The sequence below is a fragment of the Mirounga angustirostris genome, unplaced genomic scaffold (assembly GCF_029215605.1).
Source record: "Mirounga angustirostris isolate CCGP_5_RB_7025 unplaced genomic scaffold, mMirAng1.0.hap1 SCAF_6, whole genome shotgun sequence".
Classification (NCBI taxonomy): domain Eukaryota; kingdom Metazoa; phylum Chordata; class Mammalia; order Carnivora; family Phocidae; genus Mirounga; species Mirounga angustirostris.
The window spans coordinates 33,089,819-33,106,620 of NW_026991714.1; the positions used below are offsets into that span (position 1 = coordinate 33,089,819).

The following is a 16,802-nucleotide window of genomic DNA, read 5'->3' on the forward strand; positions in this document are numbered from 1 at the left end:
ATTGGTATTTGACGTTTTGTCATATTTAAGTTCAGGTTGTGCATTGCTGGCAAGAACACCGTGACATTCTGTCCTTCTCCGTGTGGTGTAATAGGAGGCCCTTGATATCAATATGCATCATAATTGGTGATGTTAGCTTTGATCACTGATTCATCTTGTGTCTACCAAGTGTTTTCATCGCAAAGTTACTGTTTTTCCCTTTTCAATTAATACGTAAGTTGCAGGAGGATACCTTGAGACTACTCAAAAATCTTATTTCCCATCATACTTTCTTCCACTAATTTTAACATATATTAATGATTTTTGCCTGCAACAATGGTGTCTGCCAAATTGTAATTTTTCTATTTCCATCATTCTTTAACATATTGATGGAAAGCTACTATAACAAAGAGCTGTTTCTTAACCCCCATTTAATTATTTATCCAATGATTTATTTATATCAGTATGGAATCATGTATATTTATTTTATTCTGTGAGTTATAGTTCATGATTATCATTTCTTTTGTTGCTCAACTTATTCCATATTTGGCTACAGAGAGACCCTTTACATTGGCTATTCTGTCCTTCTGACAAGCTCCCACCATTTTTTGAGTACTTCCTTACTTTTGACATCACAAGATGGTTGGGGCCCCTCTTGCTCTTTCTATGTTCTCACCTTGGAGTTTTTTGGGCTTTAAAAAATTTTTTTTAATTCTTTTTTTTTTTTTTTTAGATTTTATTTATTTATTTGACAGAGAGAGAGACAGCGAGAGAGGGAACACAAGCAGGGGAAGTGGGAGAGGGAGAAGCAGGCTTCCCACCGAGCAGGGAGCCCGATGTGGGGCTTGATCCCAGGACCCTGGGATCATGACCTGAGCTGAAGGCAGATGCCTAAGGACTGAGCCACCAGGTGCCCCACACCCTGGAGTTTTTTAAGAAACCCTGGATCCTTTTTTGGAATTATATTAAGAAGCTGAGATCAGGGTGCTAGACATGTTCATTGGGACTGGGGTATCATTGTTTCTAAGCCCTTTCAATGAACAGAACTAGGAAATATATGTGCAAATATACACACACATCTATATCTTTGTCTATACTTACCTGTCTGTGTGTGTGTGTGTGTATGTATGTATATATATATATATATATAGAGAGAGAGAGAGAGAGAGATCTATTTATTTATTTGAGAGAGAGAATGTGGGTGTGGAGGAAGGGGGGAGGGGCAGAGGGAGAGGGAGGGAGAGTCCCAGGTGGACTCTGTGCTGAGTGGGGAGCCCGTCCTGGGGCTCTATCCATGACTCCAAGAGCATGACCTGAGACAAAACCAAGAGTTGGATGCTTAACCAACCATAACACCCAGACGCCCCTGTCTGTATATATATATTAAAAACTTATGAATTCTTATTGTTACCTCCAAATCTAATCCAAAATCACAGGGTTTATTCTAGTCTTCCTCGTTTTCTTATTTATATCTCTCTTCTCCAACAGTGAGAAACCTAGTGCTTTCATCCATAATAAAGTTACTTACTTGCCCAATCCTATAATACACATAAAGTAAATTCAGAATGCTAACCCATAAATGTGAAACACACCTTCATCAACGAGAATCTGTCTTCAGCCTTTGACATCATTGTGTGAACCAGACTCACACCATCTTGGACAAATGTGCCATGATGACTGCTTTGTGACCTGAAGCCTTCTCCAGTACAGCTCCCGCTTCCACCTTCTTCCATTTTTGTCTAACCACACCCTTAAGTGCACCCTTGGGGTATTATAGCCTTTATCTGCTCTGAAGATACAACATTTCCTGCCTGGTGGTCTACCAGCACATACTTCTTACCAGCCTCTGGAGCAATAAAAGCAGGTCTTATGGAGTCGAGGTTGCAGAGACCTATGTATCTTGGGTCTTGCATCTGCCCAAGACATGCTTCTGTCCCTAAGTCCCCCTTACTAAACCATTTCTCGTCAAGCTGGGCATGTCAGCAGGTCTTAGAGCTCCTTTGGCCTTTGGAGGTGGTTTTGCATGTATGTCCCTTTCATGAAGCAATCACATAGTCAAAGTATTTTTTTTTCAAAGTTAGACCAGTTCTTTTCTTCCTCGTTCCCTTTAGTGTGGTGGGACATTCATCTTTAGTATGATTAGGCTTATTTGATGTTGTTTGTATTTCATTTGGGATCCTTCCACCCTCCTCCTCCAAACACACACATCCTGCTTATTTATTTATCATTTATATATTTATTTCCTGGATATCTGAAACATTACCACAGTTCTAAAATCTGAGCTATGGAAAAAGGTATACTCAGAGAAGGACCGTCCTCCCCCTCCCTCCTACCCTGTTCCCATTCCCCCTTTTCACAGCTTTCCCACCCCCTCCCAGTAGGTAATCAATCCCATACGTTTTTGGTGTATCCTTGCTGTATTTCTTCTTGCACGAATGTGCAGATACATGCACATTTTCTTAGAACTTTATTCTTTACATGAGAAGTAGTGCGTGACAGATGAAAAGTGTGGCTCCTGGGTGGAGAGGGGGCTGGAGGGGGCTTGAGTGGATGTAAAGGAACAACTAGAAAGCTGCCACCCAAGTCCAAAAGAGAGATGCTGGGGCCCCAGCGCAGCCGTGGTGGTAGCAGAAAAGAGGAAAGGAGGACAGGTTTGAGCGTTTGGAGGTGACATTGCCCTGATTTGGTAACTGATCACTGAGGGTCAGGGGGACGGCCCTGTCAGATGAGGTTTTGGTTTCTGGCTTACGGACTGGATGGATGCTAGTGTCGCTCACTGAGATATAGGACACTGTAAAAGGATCAGCTTTGGTTGGAGGGGTCCCCCACCTGGGTCTGTTTGGATGTGTCGAATTTGAAGTGGAAGCAGAGTTAGGCCCTTGAGGCATACAGCACAGAGGGGAGGGGAGGTCTGAAGAGAAGTGTCTCAAGCTGCACAGATTCTGCCCTGGTCTTCCGGACACTTAGGTCAGAAAATAAGAGGGCAGGGGCGCCTGGGTGGCTCGGGGCGCCTGGGTGGCTCAGTCGTTAAGCGTCTGCCTTCGGCTCAGGTCATGATCCCAGGGTCCTGGGATCGAGCCTCACATCGGGCTCCCTGCTCAGCGGGAAGCCTGCTTCTCCCTCTCCCACTCCCCCTGCTTGTGTTCCTGCTCTCGCTATCTCTCTCTCTGTCCAGTAAATAAATAAAATCTTTAAAAAAAAAAAAGAAAAGAAAAGAAAATAAGAGGGCAGCAGCATAGCGAGTACGATCTGCACCCAATTCCAGGAGGGGGGGCTCCCACACCACCAGGCAAATCTGCGGCATCAGCTGGGTGAACAATAATTCAACCTCTGACACCACCACCCAGGGCACCATCAGACTCCAGTCGGATGGAGGGCCCAGTCCCACACGACGGCTCCCCACTGCAGACGCCACTGCCAAGTCCAGCTCGTCCTCGGTGCTCCTGAGCAGCCAGCTGTGCATGAGAGGCTTCCACGGCCCCTCCTTGGGTCTGACTAATTTGCTAGAGTGGCCCACAGAACTCAGGAAGCCTTTTTACTCCCGAGATTACCAGCTGATTACAAAAGACATTAAAGGGTACGAATCAACGACCCGATGAAGAGATACACAGGGCAATCTCTGGATTGGTTCCCCTGGGAACCAGCCCCCACTTTAGGTGATCTAGGGGTTTTCCTTTTTTTTTTTTTTAAGGTTTTATTTATTTATTTGAGATAGAACGAGAGTGAGTGAGTGAGAGAGAGAGCACAGGGTGAGAGGGAGAGAGAGGGCCACGGGCGGGGAGAGGGGCAGAGGGAGAGGGAGAGGGGCAGAGGGAGAGGGAGAAGGAGACTCCCCATGGAGCAGGGAGCCCGACAAGGGCTCCATCCCAGGACCCTGGGATCATGACCTGAGCTGAAGGCAGATGCTTAACCAACTGAGCCACCCAGGTGCCCCTCTAGGGGCTTTCCCAAAGTCACCTCATTAATATAACAAAAGATACCCTTATCTCTCTCATCACAGGAAATCCCAAGGGTTTTTAAGAGCTCAGTGCCAGAAACAGGGACAGAAACGAAGACCAGATGTGTGTTTCTTATTACAAATCAAAATATTGCAGGAAGATATTCCAGTCCCACGCAGAAGAACAAAACCCAAACCAAAGCCTTGGTAGTCGCCCCTACTTCTTACAGGAGGCTGGCTGCTCAGGGCAGTGTGCCTATCAGAAGACTGTGCCTTCCCAGTGGGTGAGGTCAGAGGCACAGGGATGTCCCTGCCCCTCTAGGTGGAGGTGGGATGACAGAGGATTGGGGCTGCAATTGTGCCTGATTTCAAGTCACCCTAAAATGCTAATGATGCTGTATTTAAGCTAACTTCAATGAAACCATATCCCCACAGCTCACAAGACCTCCATGGGACCTTGGCTATTATAGGACCCCTGCCGAGGGATTGGGGTTGGAGGAGGAGGGGACCAAACTTCTCCCCATATCCAAGCAGATGGACACAGCAGGGAGCAATCGAAAGGAGCCCCTTTGAATTCCTTAGGAAGAGTGTAGTGGGGGTCGGTATCAGTTGGAGGTATAGACGCCAAAAGTCATCTCATGTTGTTTCCTCCTCCCTGTTTTCAGGCCCGAAGGTAAGGAGGTAGAGAACATTCCAGAGCTCATTTCAAGAAGATTGCCCCACTCATGGATAAGACATTTTTTGAAAAGTCTCTAGGGGCAGATGCTCAGATCATGAGGGGCTCTGAGCGTGGGTGGGTGGTGGGGAGAACTTCCACCAGGAGCATGGCAGGAGGGAAAAAGAAGATGGAAAGGGTGGCTTAGGAGGTGGTGGCAGGTGTGTTCCTTGTGTTGGTTCTCTCGATATCTCCTACCCCAGTCTTTAGTTAAAAACTCAGAAAACAATAAACCCCCTTAAAGTAACTTGATTTCCCATGCCAATCAATGAGAGGCCTGGGCTTTGAGTCTGGCCTGGCATGGGTCTGATGAACTTGCTGGGAGTGGGGACAGTGGAGTGAAATGGGGCAGCAGTGCATGGAGCAGGAGGGCAGGCAGGGTGGGGAGGCCCTGGCACAGCACACCCAGACCCAGAGAACACAGCATCGTGAGGAGGTTGGCCGCAGGTTCTGGAAATTGGAGGAGGGCTTTTGACTATTCCAGGCTGGGGAATTCAAGCATGGGCTAATATTAATCCAGTCCTCAAGGGAACCCATTGGCATCTGACTTACATATGTATACAATACTAATATTAATAGATTCCATTTATTTTATTTTTTAAATATTTTATTTATTTATTTGAGAGAGAGAGAGAGATCATAAGCAGTGGGGAGGGGGAGGGGGAGAAGCAGACTCCCCACTGAGCAGGGAGCCCAATGAGGGGCTCGATCCCAGGACCCCGAGATCATGACCTGAGTTGAAGGTAGACGCTTAACCCACTGAGCCACCCAGGTGCCCAATAGATTCCATTTATTGAGCAATGTGCTATATGTTTTTCATATGTATTATTCCATTTGGATTCTGTTTTCATAACAACTGCAACAGGTAAGTATTATTACTGCTTCTACAGGGTTCATTCCTATTATAAGTTCTTTTTTTTTTTTTATACCCCATGTTCAAACTAAATAACTGTAAAATAGCATATAGTTCCCTGAACTTCCCAAGGAAGTTAAAGGAGTCAAAAATAAACTGAAAAGGAAACTGAGGTGCAGAGTACCTAGCAGCTTGACTCCTAAGCGTGCACTCTTGGCCATGTTCTCAATCCTCTCCCCTCCTCTCTCTCATCTACCCATCCATCCATCCATCTATCCATCCATTCAGACATACATCTTTCTGACTATATCCTTATCCACTTATAGATGTAATTTCTTTTTGAGTGGGAGGTTGAATTAGATAATCTAAAACTTTTCTTCCAGGTCTTAGGTTCTATGAGGTATATTTTACCTTAGACTAAATTGTGATTATTTTTGGCCGAGTGTTTGTGTTTCTAATTAAGTTGCTTGGACTCATTTTAACATAGGTTTCAGAGCTGGCATGGATCTAGGCAGTAGTCCATTCCAAGTTCCCCATTTTATGAGTGAGATGAAGTGACTCACTAAAGCTCATCTGGTCCAGAGCTTTGCCAGGATACCATTCTGTTTCAGATTATTTTGAAACCTGGATACATGGCAAGTGCCGAATAAGGACAACGATCCAGATAGGCCATGAGCAAGAGGGAATGGCAGCCTGGAATTAGAACGTCACCTGTTCTAATGCCAAGGGTCAGTGATGACAGTGATGATGATGATGGTGGCAGATGGTGGCAGTGATGATGGCAATGTCTCCTGTGATTCCCCAGGCCCTGATATCCCAAAGGATGTGCAGAGTCATCCAACACACCTTCTTGCTTCCTGCCAACTAACACCTCATTCATTCCTGAAAGATGCCTACCTTATTTAGAAAATGCCCCAGGAAGCTTGAAACCTTTTCTAGTCTCTATCTCTTCCTGATTTGAGCCATCATTCCCCCCTGTTATGTGTGCTTATTCTTTTTCTCCATTTTAAAAATGAGTAACTATAGAACAGCATATAGTTCCCTGAACCACACAGCAAAAGGAAGTTGAAGGAAGCAAAAAAAAGTAAACTACATGGTCATGGGCAACAAGACATTGATGATAAATCAAAAGCAGGGTTTAGAAATAGAGAAGCTGGCTTCACTGAGACACAAACACCATATTCACACTGATCCCTTTCTTTTCCAATTCCGGGAGTCCTGGCGTGGGTGAAGTTGAGTCACCTGGAGGGTGTGGCAAAGCCTAGTTGGTACTTTGGACTTCTACTTGCAGCGAGATCTCTCCTATTTCCTCTCAGAGCTGAATTGGGTGAGCTCTTGGCTTCCAACCCTGTCTCCATTTGGTCCCTTTGAGAAGAAAGAAATAAGATGCAGAAGACAATACTATCATGTATTGAGTATCTATACTATGTCAACCACTGAGCTTTATATATTTTATATCATTTGTTCACCTCAATGATATTGAAAGGATGGTATTATTATCCCCATTTTACAGATAAGAACTCCAAGGTCCCGAAAGTTAGAGTGACAGCCCCAGGGTTCCCATATTGGTAAGTGATGGAGGTCAAATTGAGCCCAGCTCTATATGCTCTGTAGTCACTCACATGAGGAAAAGAGCATGGGAATCTTACAGCCCCATTCCTCCTTAGATTCTGAGATGGACATGATTTCTCCTGCACATCCCACTGGTCTCCACCTTCTCTAGTGTATGAGTTTTCACGTTTTGACAGTATGACCCTCCTCTTCCTACACATATGATCACGAATCAGGGATGGAGTGGTTCATCTCGCATGCTTATACGTATTGTAGACTCTTAAATCTTCACTTCCAGCTTTAACCCATAACATCAAGTAGGGCCTGCTCTCCACTCCTCCACCTGCCCTTTCTTCCATGGAATCAATACCTACTTTTGCAAGCCTGTGCAAAGCCAGGTTTCAGTGTGGCCTCTGCCAGACCATACTTTCCACGATGAAGGGAGGTACCTGAGAGGTGACCAGGCCCATCCCTTTACTTCTGTATAGGATAGCACTTGGACCTGCCACACCAAGTCGGGGTACAGAACTCCCAGGATAACACATGAGGGGTGATTTAGAGAAGCAAATGTTAACACACTTACGGGCACAGATCCCACCGTGCCAGGCTGAGGAGAAGCCAGCTCCTCTGTTTGGCAGATAGTTTGTTCCCAGTAACAGCAAGACTGCAGCAGGCTAGAGCCGAGTTACAAGGCCAGGTGGAAGTAGAGTTGTCACACGGGTTTTTAAAATCAAGCGAATGGCCTTGACAACTTCCATCCAAAATCTTTCAAAAAGGGACAAACACAGCAGTGACCCCACTCTCACCTCCACCCAATCAGTTTCACCAATGAAGAGTAATCCTATATGGCTAAAAGAGGATAGATAAAACCCCTTCTGTCGGTCTAGCCTCACCTTCAGGATGGCAGATGTCCCTAGGTGGGTTCCCTTGCCCCCTCTTCAAAATGAGGACAGCTGGGTTTGGGTTTATTATCCTATTCTTGAATCCCGAAGACCATCCTAAGAGTAAGACATGCCCTCTGGAGGGCAAGGACCTGGGGAAGCAGGAAGGGAGTTGCTGGGGGAATGGGCATGTCACCAGCTCAGGATACAGAGTGAGAAGGCAAGCTGTATGTAGTATGTTTTGTTGGAGAAATAATTACCTTTACCTGGGAGTGAGGATTTAAGAGGAGGTACTCCTCACCCACCTGTGTTGATGCGAGGGCCCCGGTTTCCTCCCAAGTCTTACTTTATGGGTAGCACCAAGTTTCCCTATTAATCAGGGCAATTAAAAAAAAATAAAGTGATCGTTCCTAGGTTCTCCTGACATACACACATGAAGCAGTTCAACCAAACACAGCATGTGTCAAACCAGTCCTCCAGGAGGGGGCCTACTCTCTTTGGGGGAGTCTGTAATAAGGAATGGCTTGGCTAGTTGTGTGAGTCCCTATCAGCTCTGACAGACCCGGTCCTGATCCAGGGCGAGGAAGGCCACAGGATTTTGGGTGTGTGTGTGAGAGTATATACAGAAACTGTCACACCCACACCCCACATACCATGACAGGGTGGAGCCATTTGTTGTCCGTACCTTAATCTTTTCATCATTTTCAGAAATACTATGCTTTGACAGTGCTGGGTCCCTAAGGATGCAGCCCAGAAATCCTCAGCCGACCTCACAGGCACCTTTCCAACTACAGTTCCCCTTATCTGCCCCTCACATCTGGGGATCCTGCGCTCCAACCACAGCCATGAATGATATTTATTTCCTTAGGGGAAACAGGGGCCATGTCTAGCTGTGCCTGATTTCCAGAAGTGTATCCACAAGCCGATACCACCCATTCCTATTACCCTCTCTTGGCATTTTGTCAAGTTGCACAACATGGTCAGGGAATTGGGGTTCATAATGAGTTATTATAGTGCTACTTTCCAAAGACATAGTAGAAAAAACAACACTCAATATGGTCTTGAACAACGTTTAATCTCTGATGTTTCAGAAGACACCTGAGGATCTTGAAGGGCCTGAGGGCTGAGCCTTTGAATGTGACTGCTGATCCTGAGGGTGCCTCGTGAGGGAGGCGGCACGCAGCGTGGAATGAGAAGCCAGGGTCAATGCTCTGTTACAGGACAGCAGAATGACCACGGATGAGTCGCTTCCTTTCCCCAACAGTGTGGGACACGAGAGTCTCCTTCCTCTCTAAGATTCTTCCCAGCTTGGATATTATGTGAATAACTAGCAGAGAATGTACTGGGTTGCCTTCCCATAGAAACGGACAAAACTACATGCAGCAGCCGAGACAAAGTCCTCAAATAGTTCTTCGGTATTTCTAAAGCCTCAGGGCTTAGACTTCCATCTCAGGGTTGGCCCAGCCCTGGGGTCAGTCGTGTGCGGGCTGAGGTAGGCAGCAGGAGGTTAGGGACAGCAGCGACAGGGATCACTGCACGGTTTGTGATGATAAATTCGCCAGGCCCACGGGCCAGGATCCTCCCCAGTGGAAGCGTGCTGGGTGGTCACTTATCCTGCCTCCTCAGGCCACCCGGAGCCCTCCTGCTCCCAGTCAATGGAGAGTTTTAGTTACAGGGATGTGTCCTGTCCTCGGGACTGGGGACAGTGAGAAGGTAGAGTTGGGGAGGAGATGACAAAGCTACTCCTCCTGGGCCCCGTCCGGAAGTTCAGAACTGAGAGAGGGATCCTGCAAGGTAGGAGCCAGTCTCCTTCCATGCGGGGATTCTGGGAGGCCCACATTTCATATGACCCGGCATCTGCCTAATGCCCCGGCACATCCATTGTCTCATGTGACTTTTTTTCTCGGGCTTAGCCACCTCTGTCCCCTCAGTTCTGGCTGGGCTGAACTCTACCTACGGTAAGAAAATCTCCAACACAAGCAGAACTCTGAGCAATGACTCCTTGTGTCACATAAATAGCTTCAGTGATAAGCTGAAGTGCACCTATGGTACACACACGCACACACACACACACACATACACGCACACGCACACTGTCTTGTGGAAATCACCTTCAGGATGATCTGGGCAGGGACTCATTGACACAACCACTCTGAATATAAACGTCTGCGTATGCCTGGAGACCCACCTCTTCCTCCCCTTCACCTCAGAGAGAGGAGCGCCCTGGAGAGAAGCCTGCTCGTGCCCAAGCTGTGAGCTGTTGGGTGGGAAAGGCCCCAAGCCTCCTCTTGTATGGCAGGGGCTGTGGGGCTATGCTGGGGGCCATGCTAGGGGCCAGTGACTACTCCTTCAACAGTCCCAGCTTCTTCAGAGCTTCCCTTCTGTGCTCATCAGGGACGCCTTTTGGGGAGATCTTGACACTGACGTAGGGGGGTCGAGGCAGCTTGTCACGGCTCTGTCCTTGGTAGGACAGGCGCTTGGTGCTCTGCTCCCGCTCCAGTTCAGCCAACTTGCCCACCTGGATCCCTTCAAAGTCCTTCCCCGTGCCCAAGGAGGCAGGGCGGGGCCGCGAGTTACGCAAGACATTAGGAGACATCTTGTCCAAGAAGGAGTCTTTGCCCAGAGAGGTGCTGGTTTTGGGGCTGGGGTCTTTCTCAGCCGAGAGGTAGCTGCTCAGCCCCACGCCTGAGCGCTCCAGAGTGTTGGACTTGAAGTTCATCTGTCTCAGGCCAGGGATGTTGCTCTCCTGGAGAGTCAGCCCTGAGTCTGGCCTTGGCTGGGTCAGGGGCCTACTTACCCCAGGGGCCTTAGGGATAGGAACTGGCATGGATTTGGCAGCTGGTGCCTTCCCTGAAGTGGGTTCCTGGGCAGGAATCAAACCCTTGCCTGGAGGAGACCCCTGAGCTGGAGTGGGAGTCGGGGCCTTCCCCGGAGAAGTTCCCTGCCTTGGAGCTGGGGCTGGAGCCTCTCCTCCGGCAGGCACGGTGGCTATGCCCTGAGCTGGAACTGCAGGCTGAACCGGAGCCCGAGCCTGGAGGGGGGCCTGGAGTCGGGTGGAGTTGGCACGTTTACTTAAGTGGGGGCTGGGCTCATCCTGGTCCTGGGGTAGCCCCAGCTTCTCTAGGGCTTCTCGGCGCGCCTTCTTCTGCTCCTGCAGCGAGGACGAGGCCAGGCCCGAGTCTCCGGGACCGGCCTCCGAGTGGCGGGACAGCCAGTTCTGGGGCTCGCTGTGGAAACTGCTTCGACTGCTCTTCAGAACGATGTTGGGTGGCAGCTTCCGGGGCTTAGAGGCTGTGAGGGGGGCCAACCGGGCACCGGGGTCCCCCCCTGGTGGGACGGGAGCATCTTCGGCGCTCACATTCTGAGATGACGTGGCGGGAGGAGGCCGAGGCTGCCCTAGTTCCCCTGACGAGCCTTTCTCACTGGCCTTTTGGGACATGGCCTCTGAGGAAGTCTCCTTGCTCTCCTGGGGGCGGAGTGACGCGTGGCTCTGCTGCCCGGGCCCCGGGGGCAGGCGGCCTCGCTCGCGTGGCTCGGGCTGGCCGTCCCGGAAGGCCTCTGGCGGAGGGATGGGCACTGTGTCCAACTGCCGGGCAGGCAGCTGGGGACCGGCTGGAGCCTGGCTGGGCTCACTGCTTTGGCTGACCTGCTCTTTCTTAGGCTCGGGAACGAGCCCCTCCGGTTCCCCCGGGCGGTGGCTATTAGTCTGGGTGGTGCTTTTCCTGAGGTTCTGGTTGCTGCCGATGTGGATATTTCTGGGGAGGCTATAGGAGCCAGACCTGAGGCCCAGGCCTTGGGGCTCAGGCAGATGGGTTGAGCTGGGCTGAGTCCCTCTCCTTGGCTCTGGTCCTTGCTGAACAATCTTCTCCCCTGGATATCCTGTGAGGGTCCCGGAGAACAGGCAAAGAAGAGTAGACAGAGGTGAGAACCCTGCTGCCCAGGGCAAAGCAAATACTTCCTGAACTCTGATCTCCACCTAGCAATGGGTTTTGTTTTTTTGTTGATTCTTTGCTCTTAAAGGGACCACACTGTTGCCTGGATATCATTTAGACTGACAGATGGACACTAAGCAGATTCCTGACAACCGAGGAGTAATTTTTCATGAGGGTTGGGGCAAGAGCAGCCTCACGTAACTCCATGTCCTTGCCTCGAGCTCTTCCTAACCATCTACAGAAACACCAGCATTGGGGAGAGATTCAGGACAGCCCGCCAGCTACCCTGGGGCGGGCACCCAGGTAACAAAGTTCAGGGGAAGCACTGAACATGAATAGCATCAACAGCCGATGTGCTCTTGATTTGACCAGACTTCTGCCTTCCTCCACCTTCACTCTCTCTTTTTTTTTTTTTAAGATTTTATTTATTTATTTGAGAAGAGGTGGAGAGCATGAGCCAGGGGGAGGGGCAGAAGGAGAGGGAGAAGCTCCCCACTGAGCAGGGCTTGATCCAGAACCCTGAGATCATGACCTGAGCCGAAGGCAGACGCTTAACTGTCTGAGCCACCCACGTGCCCCCACCTTCACTTTCTATAAGCACCTGAATGATTCCTGATGCTACAGCTGTCCCCACACCAGAAAGTCACATGGGCTCCGTCCCGTCCTTCCAGCAAGCTAGGCAGGTGCATCGGGCCCACTGGGCCAGAGACTCAGTCTCAGGGAGCCGTGAAGTCCTTGCCCCCATTTAGTGCTCTATCTCCACAGAGGGTCTAACACATTGTCAGTTAAGATTCGCTAAATGGATGAATACATGGTTGCAGTCCCGATACCAGTGGGGCTGTCGTCAGGAGTCAAGTGCCCCCCCCACTCTGGGATATATGGCCCCACAGTCATGGCCACACTTGCGTGTCATCCTGGCCCCATTCTACGGAGCCTCACTACTACTGGCTACCACACTCTCTCCCAGGAGCCTCGAGTTGCCACCCACTGAAGTTAAGGGAGCCCTTCCCTCTTATCTCTTGCAACCTGATCCTCCTGGATCACCCAGATTAGCTCTCCAGACTCACTTAGTGTCCCCAGAGCAACCACCCACCGCTCCCCAAATCCCTCCCGCACCTCTGTGGTCATGTCTCTTCAGAATTTCTCTGTGAGAGGACAGGAGCTAGTCAAACGCTTTTCCCTCCAGGCCTTCTATGAGACTTCATAGAAAGACAGAGGAAGCTGGCTTGTCAGCAGTCCCTCCTCCTCTCCAGGACAAGACCTTAATTCTAGCCAGGAGTGTGGAGAGGAGTGCTGTTGTTTCTTCTGCCCGTGACCCTTAGAGCACAGGGCAAGCGAGGTACAAAGCAGCCATAAAGATGTACTGGTTTTCTGGGTCTGCCCATGGTGCCACCCCAGACAGTCTCTCTTACCCTGGGGAGCAGGCTGGGTTATGGGCAGAGCTCGGGGGCCTTGAGGAGCTGTGTCTTGCTCAGACTCGTCAGTGGACAGTCCACTATCAGCCTCAGTGTCCAGTGAGCCGATGGTCTCCTCCAGGAAGAGCAGACACTCTTTCTCTTCAGCGGACAGGAAGTCGTAGCTGCTATCACTCTGGAATGAGGCGTGGAGGACAGAGAGGGAGAGGGAGCTGTGAGAGGGAGCTCCACAGAAACTGGTGGGGCTGAGAACCACCCGTGTCCTGAAGGAATGCTGAAGAGCTGGAAACCCTTCTGAGAGGCTTCTCCGCAAACGTGCGCTGCAGGGATTGCCTCCTGAAACTGCAGGCACAGACGGGGCAGACACTGCCGGGCTATTGGCCTGCTAGCACCCAGCGCTGGGCAGCCAGATGGCAACCGACCTTTTTCACCCAGTCCCGGCTGCAAGACTTAGGGGAACAGATCAGAAGCAGTCCCAGGTTCTAATTCCAGGTCCTCTGTGTGACCTGTGTCAAGCGCTTCACTTTGTGGGTCTCTGATTTAGCCCTAAGTGACATGGACAACATAATGATTTGACCTTAAACTTGAATGGTATTGTTTTTAACTTTTCAAAGGACTTTTGCATCCGCGATCTGGTATGTCAAGGGCAGTATGAGGACAAACAAGAAACTGCCGCCAAGCACTGGCTGTCAGGCCAATGGGAACAGTGGCATGACTAGCCACAGATACATTTACTGAATAATTTATACTTGACTTTGAAATGCATTCCAAACAGGACTTTTTCCTTCGTGTATTTACTTTCTTGGTGGCATTTGGCTCTGGCTAACATTCAAATAATTGTGCATTTCTTAAGCAAATATTAACTTGAAGGGGGGAGGGGAGAGAAACTAGACGGGTATGGGAGGAGGAGAAAGCAACTTAGTGTGAAATATCAAGTAGATATTAGAGTAAATAATTGTCATGATGAAAAAGCACATAGGGATATTTGGAAAAAAGTGTTATGGCCATTTTAAATGGTTATTGCTTATGTTCTACAAGGCCAGCAAGATCCAGAGAATGGTCGCTCTCTCTAAAGTTGAAGGTTGAAGGGAAAACCAAAAGGGCAAATGGAAATGTAAGAAATTTGGCTTGAGTCCCTTCCTGGCGTGTATCTCAACCCTCTTCCTAATATTTGAGATACTTCAGAGTTATATATTCTCCAGACCCGCTCAGATGGCCGGGGAAGATTTTGAGACAGCCCTAAATATATCCTGGGAGATGGTTGTCAGAATAACCCTACCAGTTCCCCTGGCTCCTTAAAGAGCCATCTGTCAGTTGACAAAAGTGAGGCTTACATGTCAAAGGAAGCCCCACATGTAGCCCTTGGAAGCCCTGAAGTCGATTCCAGGGGTTCCCTGAACAAAATCTTCTTTACTGCCCTTTTCTTCCTAAACTAGCCTTGCCAAAGATAAGCCAACTCTGAATTTCTCCTTTGTGGAGGATGCACTTTAAAAACCTTTAATCCCTGCCACTGGACAATCCCTGTCCAGTAGTATGTGACTGCTCAAATTGGCCTCAGCCTAACAGAAACAGAAAGATGTCTCTGGGGTCCCATCATCTCAGGTCAAAAAGAAGTGATATACAGATTGTGGGCATTTTGGAGTGTGTGTGTGTGAGAGAGAGAGAGAGTGCACTGCTTTCTCTACTCAATTTTTACATATCAAAACTCACGGACTATATTAAACATCTTTGACATTTGGTAGAGATCCTTATAATCCTTAAATTTCCAAGTACCTCTATAGGATATAAAGCAATAAAGTATAAATTCTCAAGGGTTATTATGTACATGATGAACAGCAAGAACAAAGGCAAGCTTACATATGGACATACGGCGGACTTCACTCTTTCACACCAGCCTTACGGCAACTGAGATTTACATTCATTCCCAGAAAAATTACAATTTACTACATGCCACACTCACTGTTAAACACAATGACTTTGGAAGATTCTGAATCGCTGCTCATAGAGATAGGCTACTTCTTTTCTACATAGAGTCATGTGCTAAGTGCTTTATATGCATGTCTTGTACTCTCCCGGAGGACCCTATGATTTCGGTGTTTACATTATCCCCACCCAAAAATTGAGGAGACTGAAGCTTACAGAAATTAAGTAATTTGCCCAAGGCCATTCGGCTTATAGGTAGAGAATTCAGACCAGCTTGGCTCCAGAACCCAGGCTCCTAATCACTCTTTTCTCTTTGATCTTCCTAAAAGGAATGTAGCTTGCTGCAGGAGACTTCGGGAATACCTGTGCTCCAGGGATCTACCATCCATCCTTTCCACCAGGAGCTCAGATCACTGGCCCTCGCTCTCACCTCAACTTAGCCCCCAGTGAATGAAAACCGGGAGCAAGTCTCATCTGCCCTCCTGCTCTTTGGGGCGGTCCCACCTTATTCTCTAGAAAACCAGGGTGAATCAGAGGCAGAAATACCAACTGGTGTGATTCACTTCCTGAGGAGGAAGATGAAAGCGGAGGAGCAGTGAGGCCGGTGGTGGGCAGGGCAGGCGCGGGGCGGGGCGGGCGTGCAGAGAGCCGGCCAGGCGGCAGGACCGAGAGTACGTACAGATCCAGAGCGGGTGGACGTGGTGCTCATGATGCTGTCACAGCTGCCGATGTGGGTCACGGGTTCCGAGCCAGGCCCCGCTGGCCACAGCTCGCTCTGGGGCATCGCCCGAAGCAAGGTGCGGGGGGGCGGTGAAAGGGGCTCCCAGAGGGGAAGCGGAGGGAAGTGGAGAGTGTCCCAAGCCGGCCTGAAAAGAGAAGAATCAAAGCCACGTGTGAGCCGAGCTGAGGCTCTCTGGCAAGGCTCTGCCCAGGCCCTGGAGCAGCGTGGCGGCAGGGACGCCCAGCAAGCAGAGAGCTGGAAGGGGCCGTGAACAGCCGTCACCCAAACCTCCCGGCCTGCGTGGAAGGACACAGAAGCGGGCTCGGGCACGTGCAGAAGGGCGGACTGAGCGCAGGTGGGGAGGGCCGGGCAGGGGGTGGGGGCGGGGAGCAGTCCAATCAGAAAGGAGATTCCATCACTCCTGGTGGCCTTCTTTCTCTGAATCAGGGGGCTTAACCTACATTTCCATCACTCCAAACAGTACATGGGTTCTGGAGGCAGTCAGATCTGGATTCAAATCCCACTTCCACCATTTCCAGTTATGTGACTTGAGGCAAATTACTCTTTGACTCCGTTTTTCTCATTAAATCGGGTGAATGTAGGGTTAAATGAGAACAGTTAGCACAGCTTAGTTGGTAGTAAATACTTAATGAATAAGATAAGAACTGCTACAGTTCTTGTAATAAGAAAAAGGCAAGATCCATCTAGGATCAAAACAAACTGAAGTAAGGCAACAAAAGTTTAGAAAAGAAGGGTTTGGGTTAAATGGGAGAGAAGGAACAGGGTCCTCAGTAGTAGCAACCACATAGGGTTGTCGCGAACAAATACTGATATACTGCACATAAAACACATTGTGCAGTAACTGTTCGCTGCCATCCGAGCCAACACCATCACC

General features: G+C 49.2%; 1 protein-coding gene across 2 annotated transcripts in view; it reads right to left on the minus strand.

Annotated features, from left to right (window-relative positions):
* Nucleotides 1-5,283: 5,283 nt before the first annotated feature.
* The window catches only part of CUNH1orf116 (chromosome unknown C1orf116 homolog), a 34,277-nt gene continuing 22,758 nt past the window's right edge, over nt 5,284-16,802 (minus strand). Inside the window, exons 2-4 of one of the 2 annotated variants that reach the window (XM_064594059.1) lie at nt 15,866-16,052; nt 13,261-13,438; nt 5,284-11,795 (exon numbers count right to left, since the gene is read on the minus strand). In XM_064594059.1, the coding sequence (XP_064450129.1) occupies nt 10,258-11,795; nt 13,261-13,438; nt 15,866-16,052 (1,903 nt within the window). In that variant the 3' untranslated portion in view covers nt 5,284-10,257. The other variant, XM_064594060.1, reaches the window with a different exon arrangement.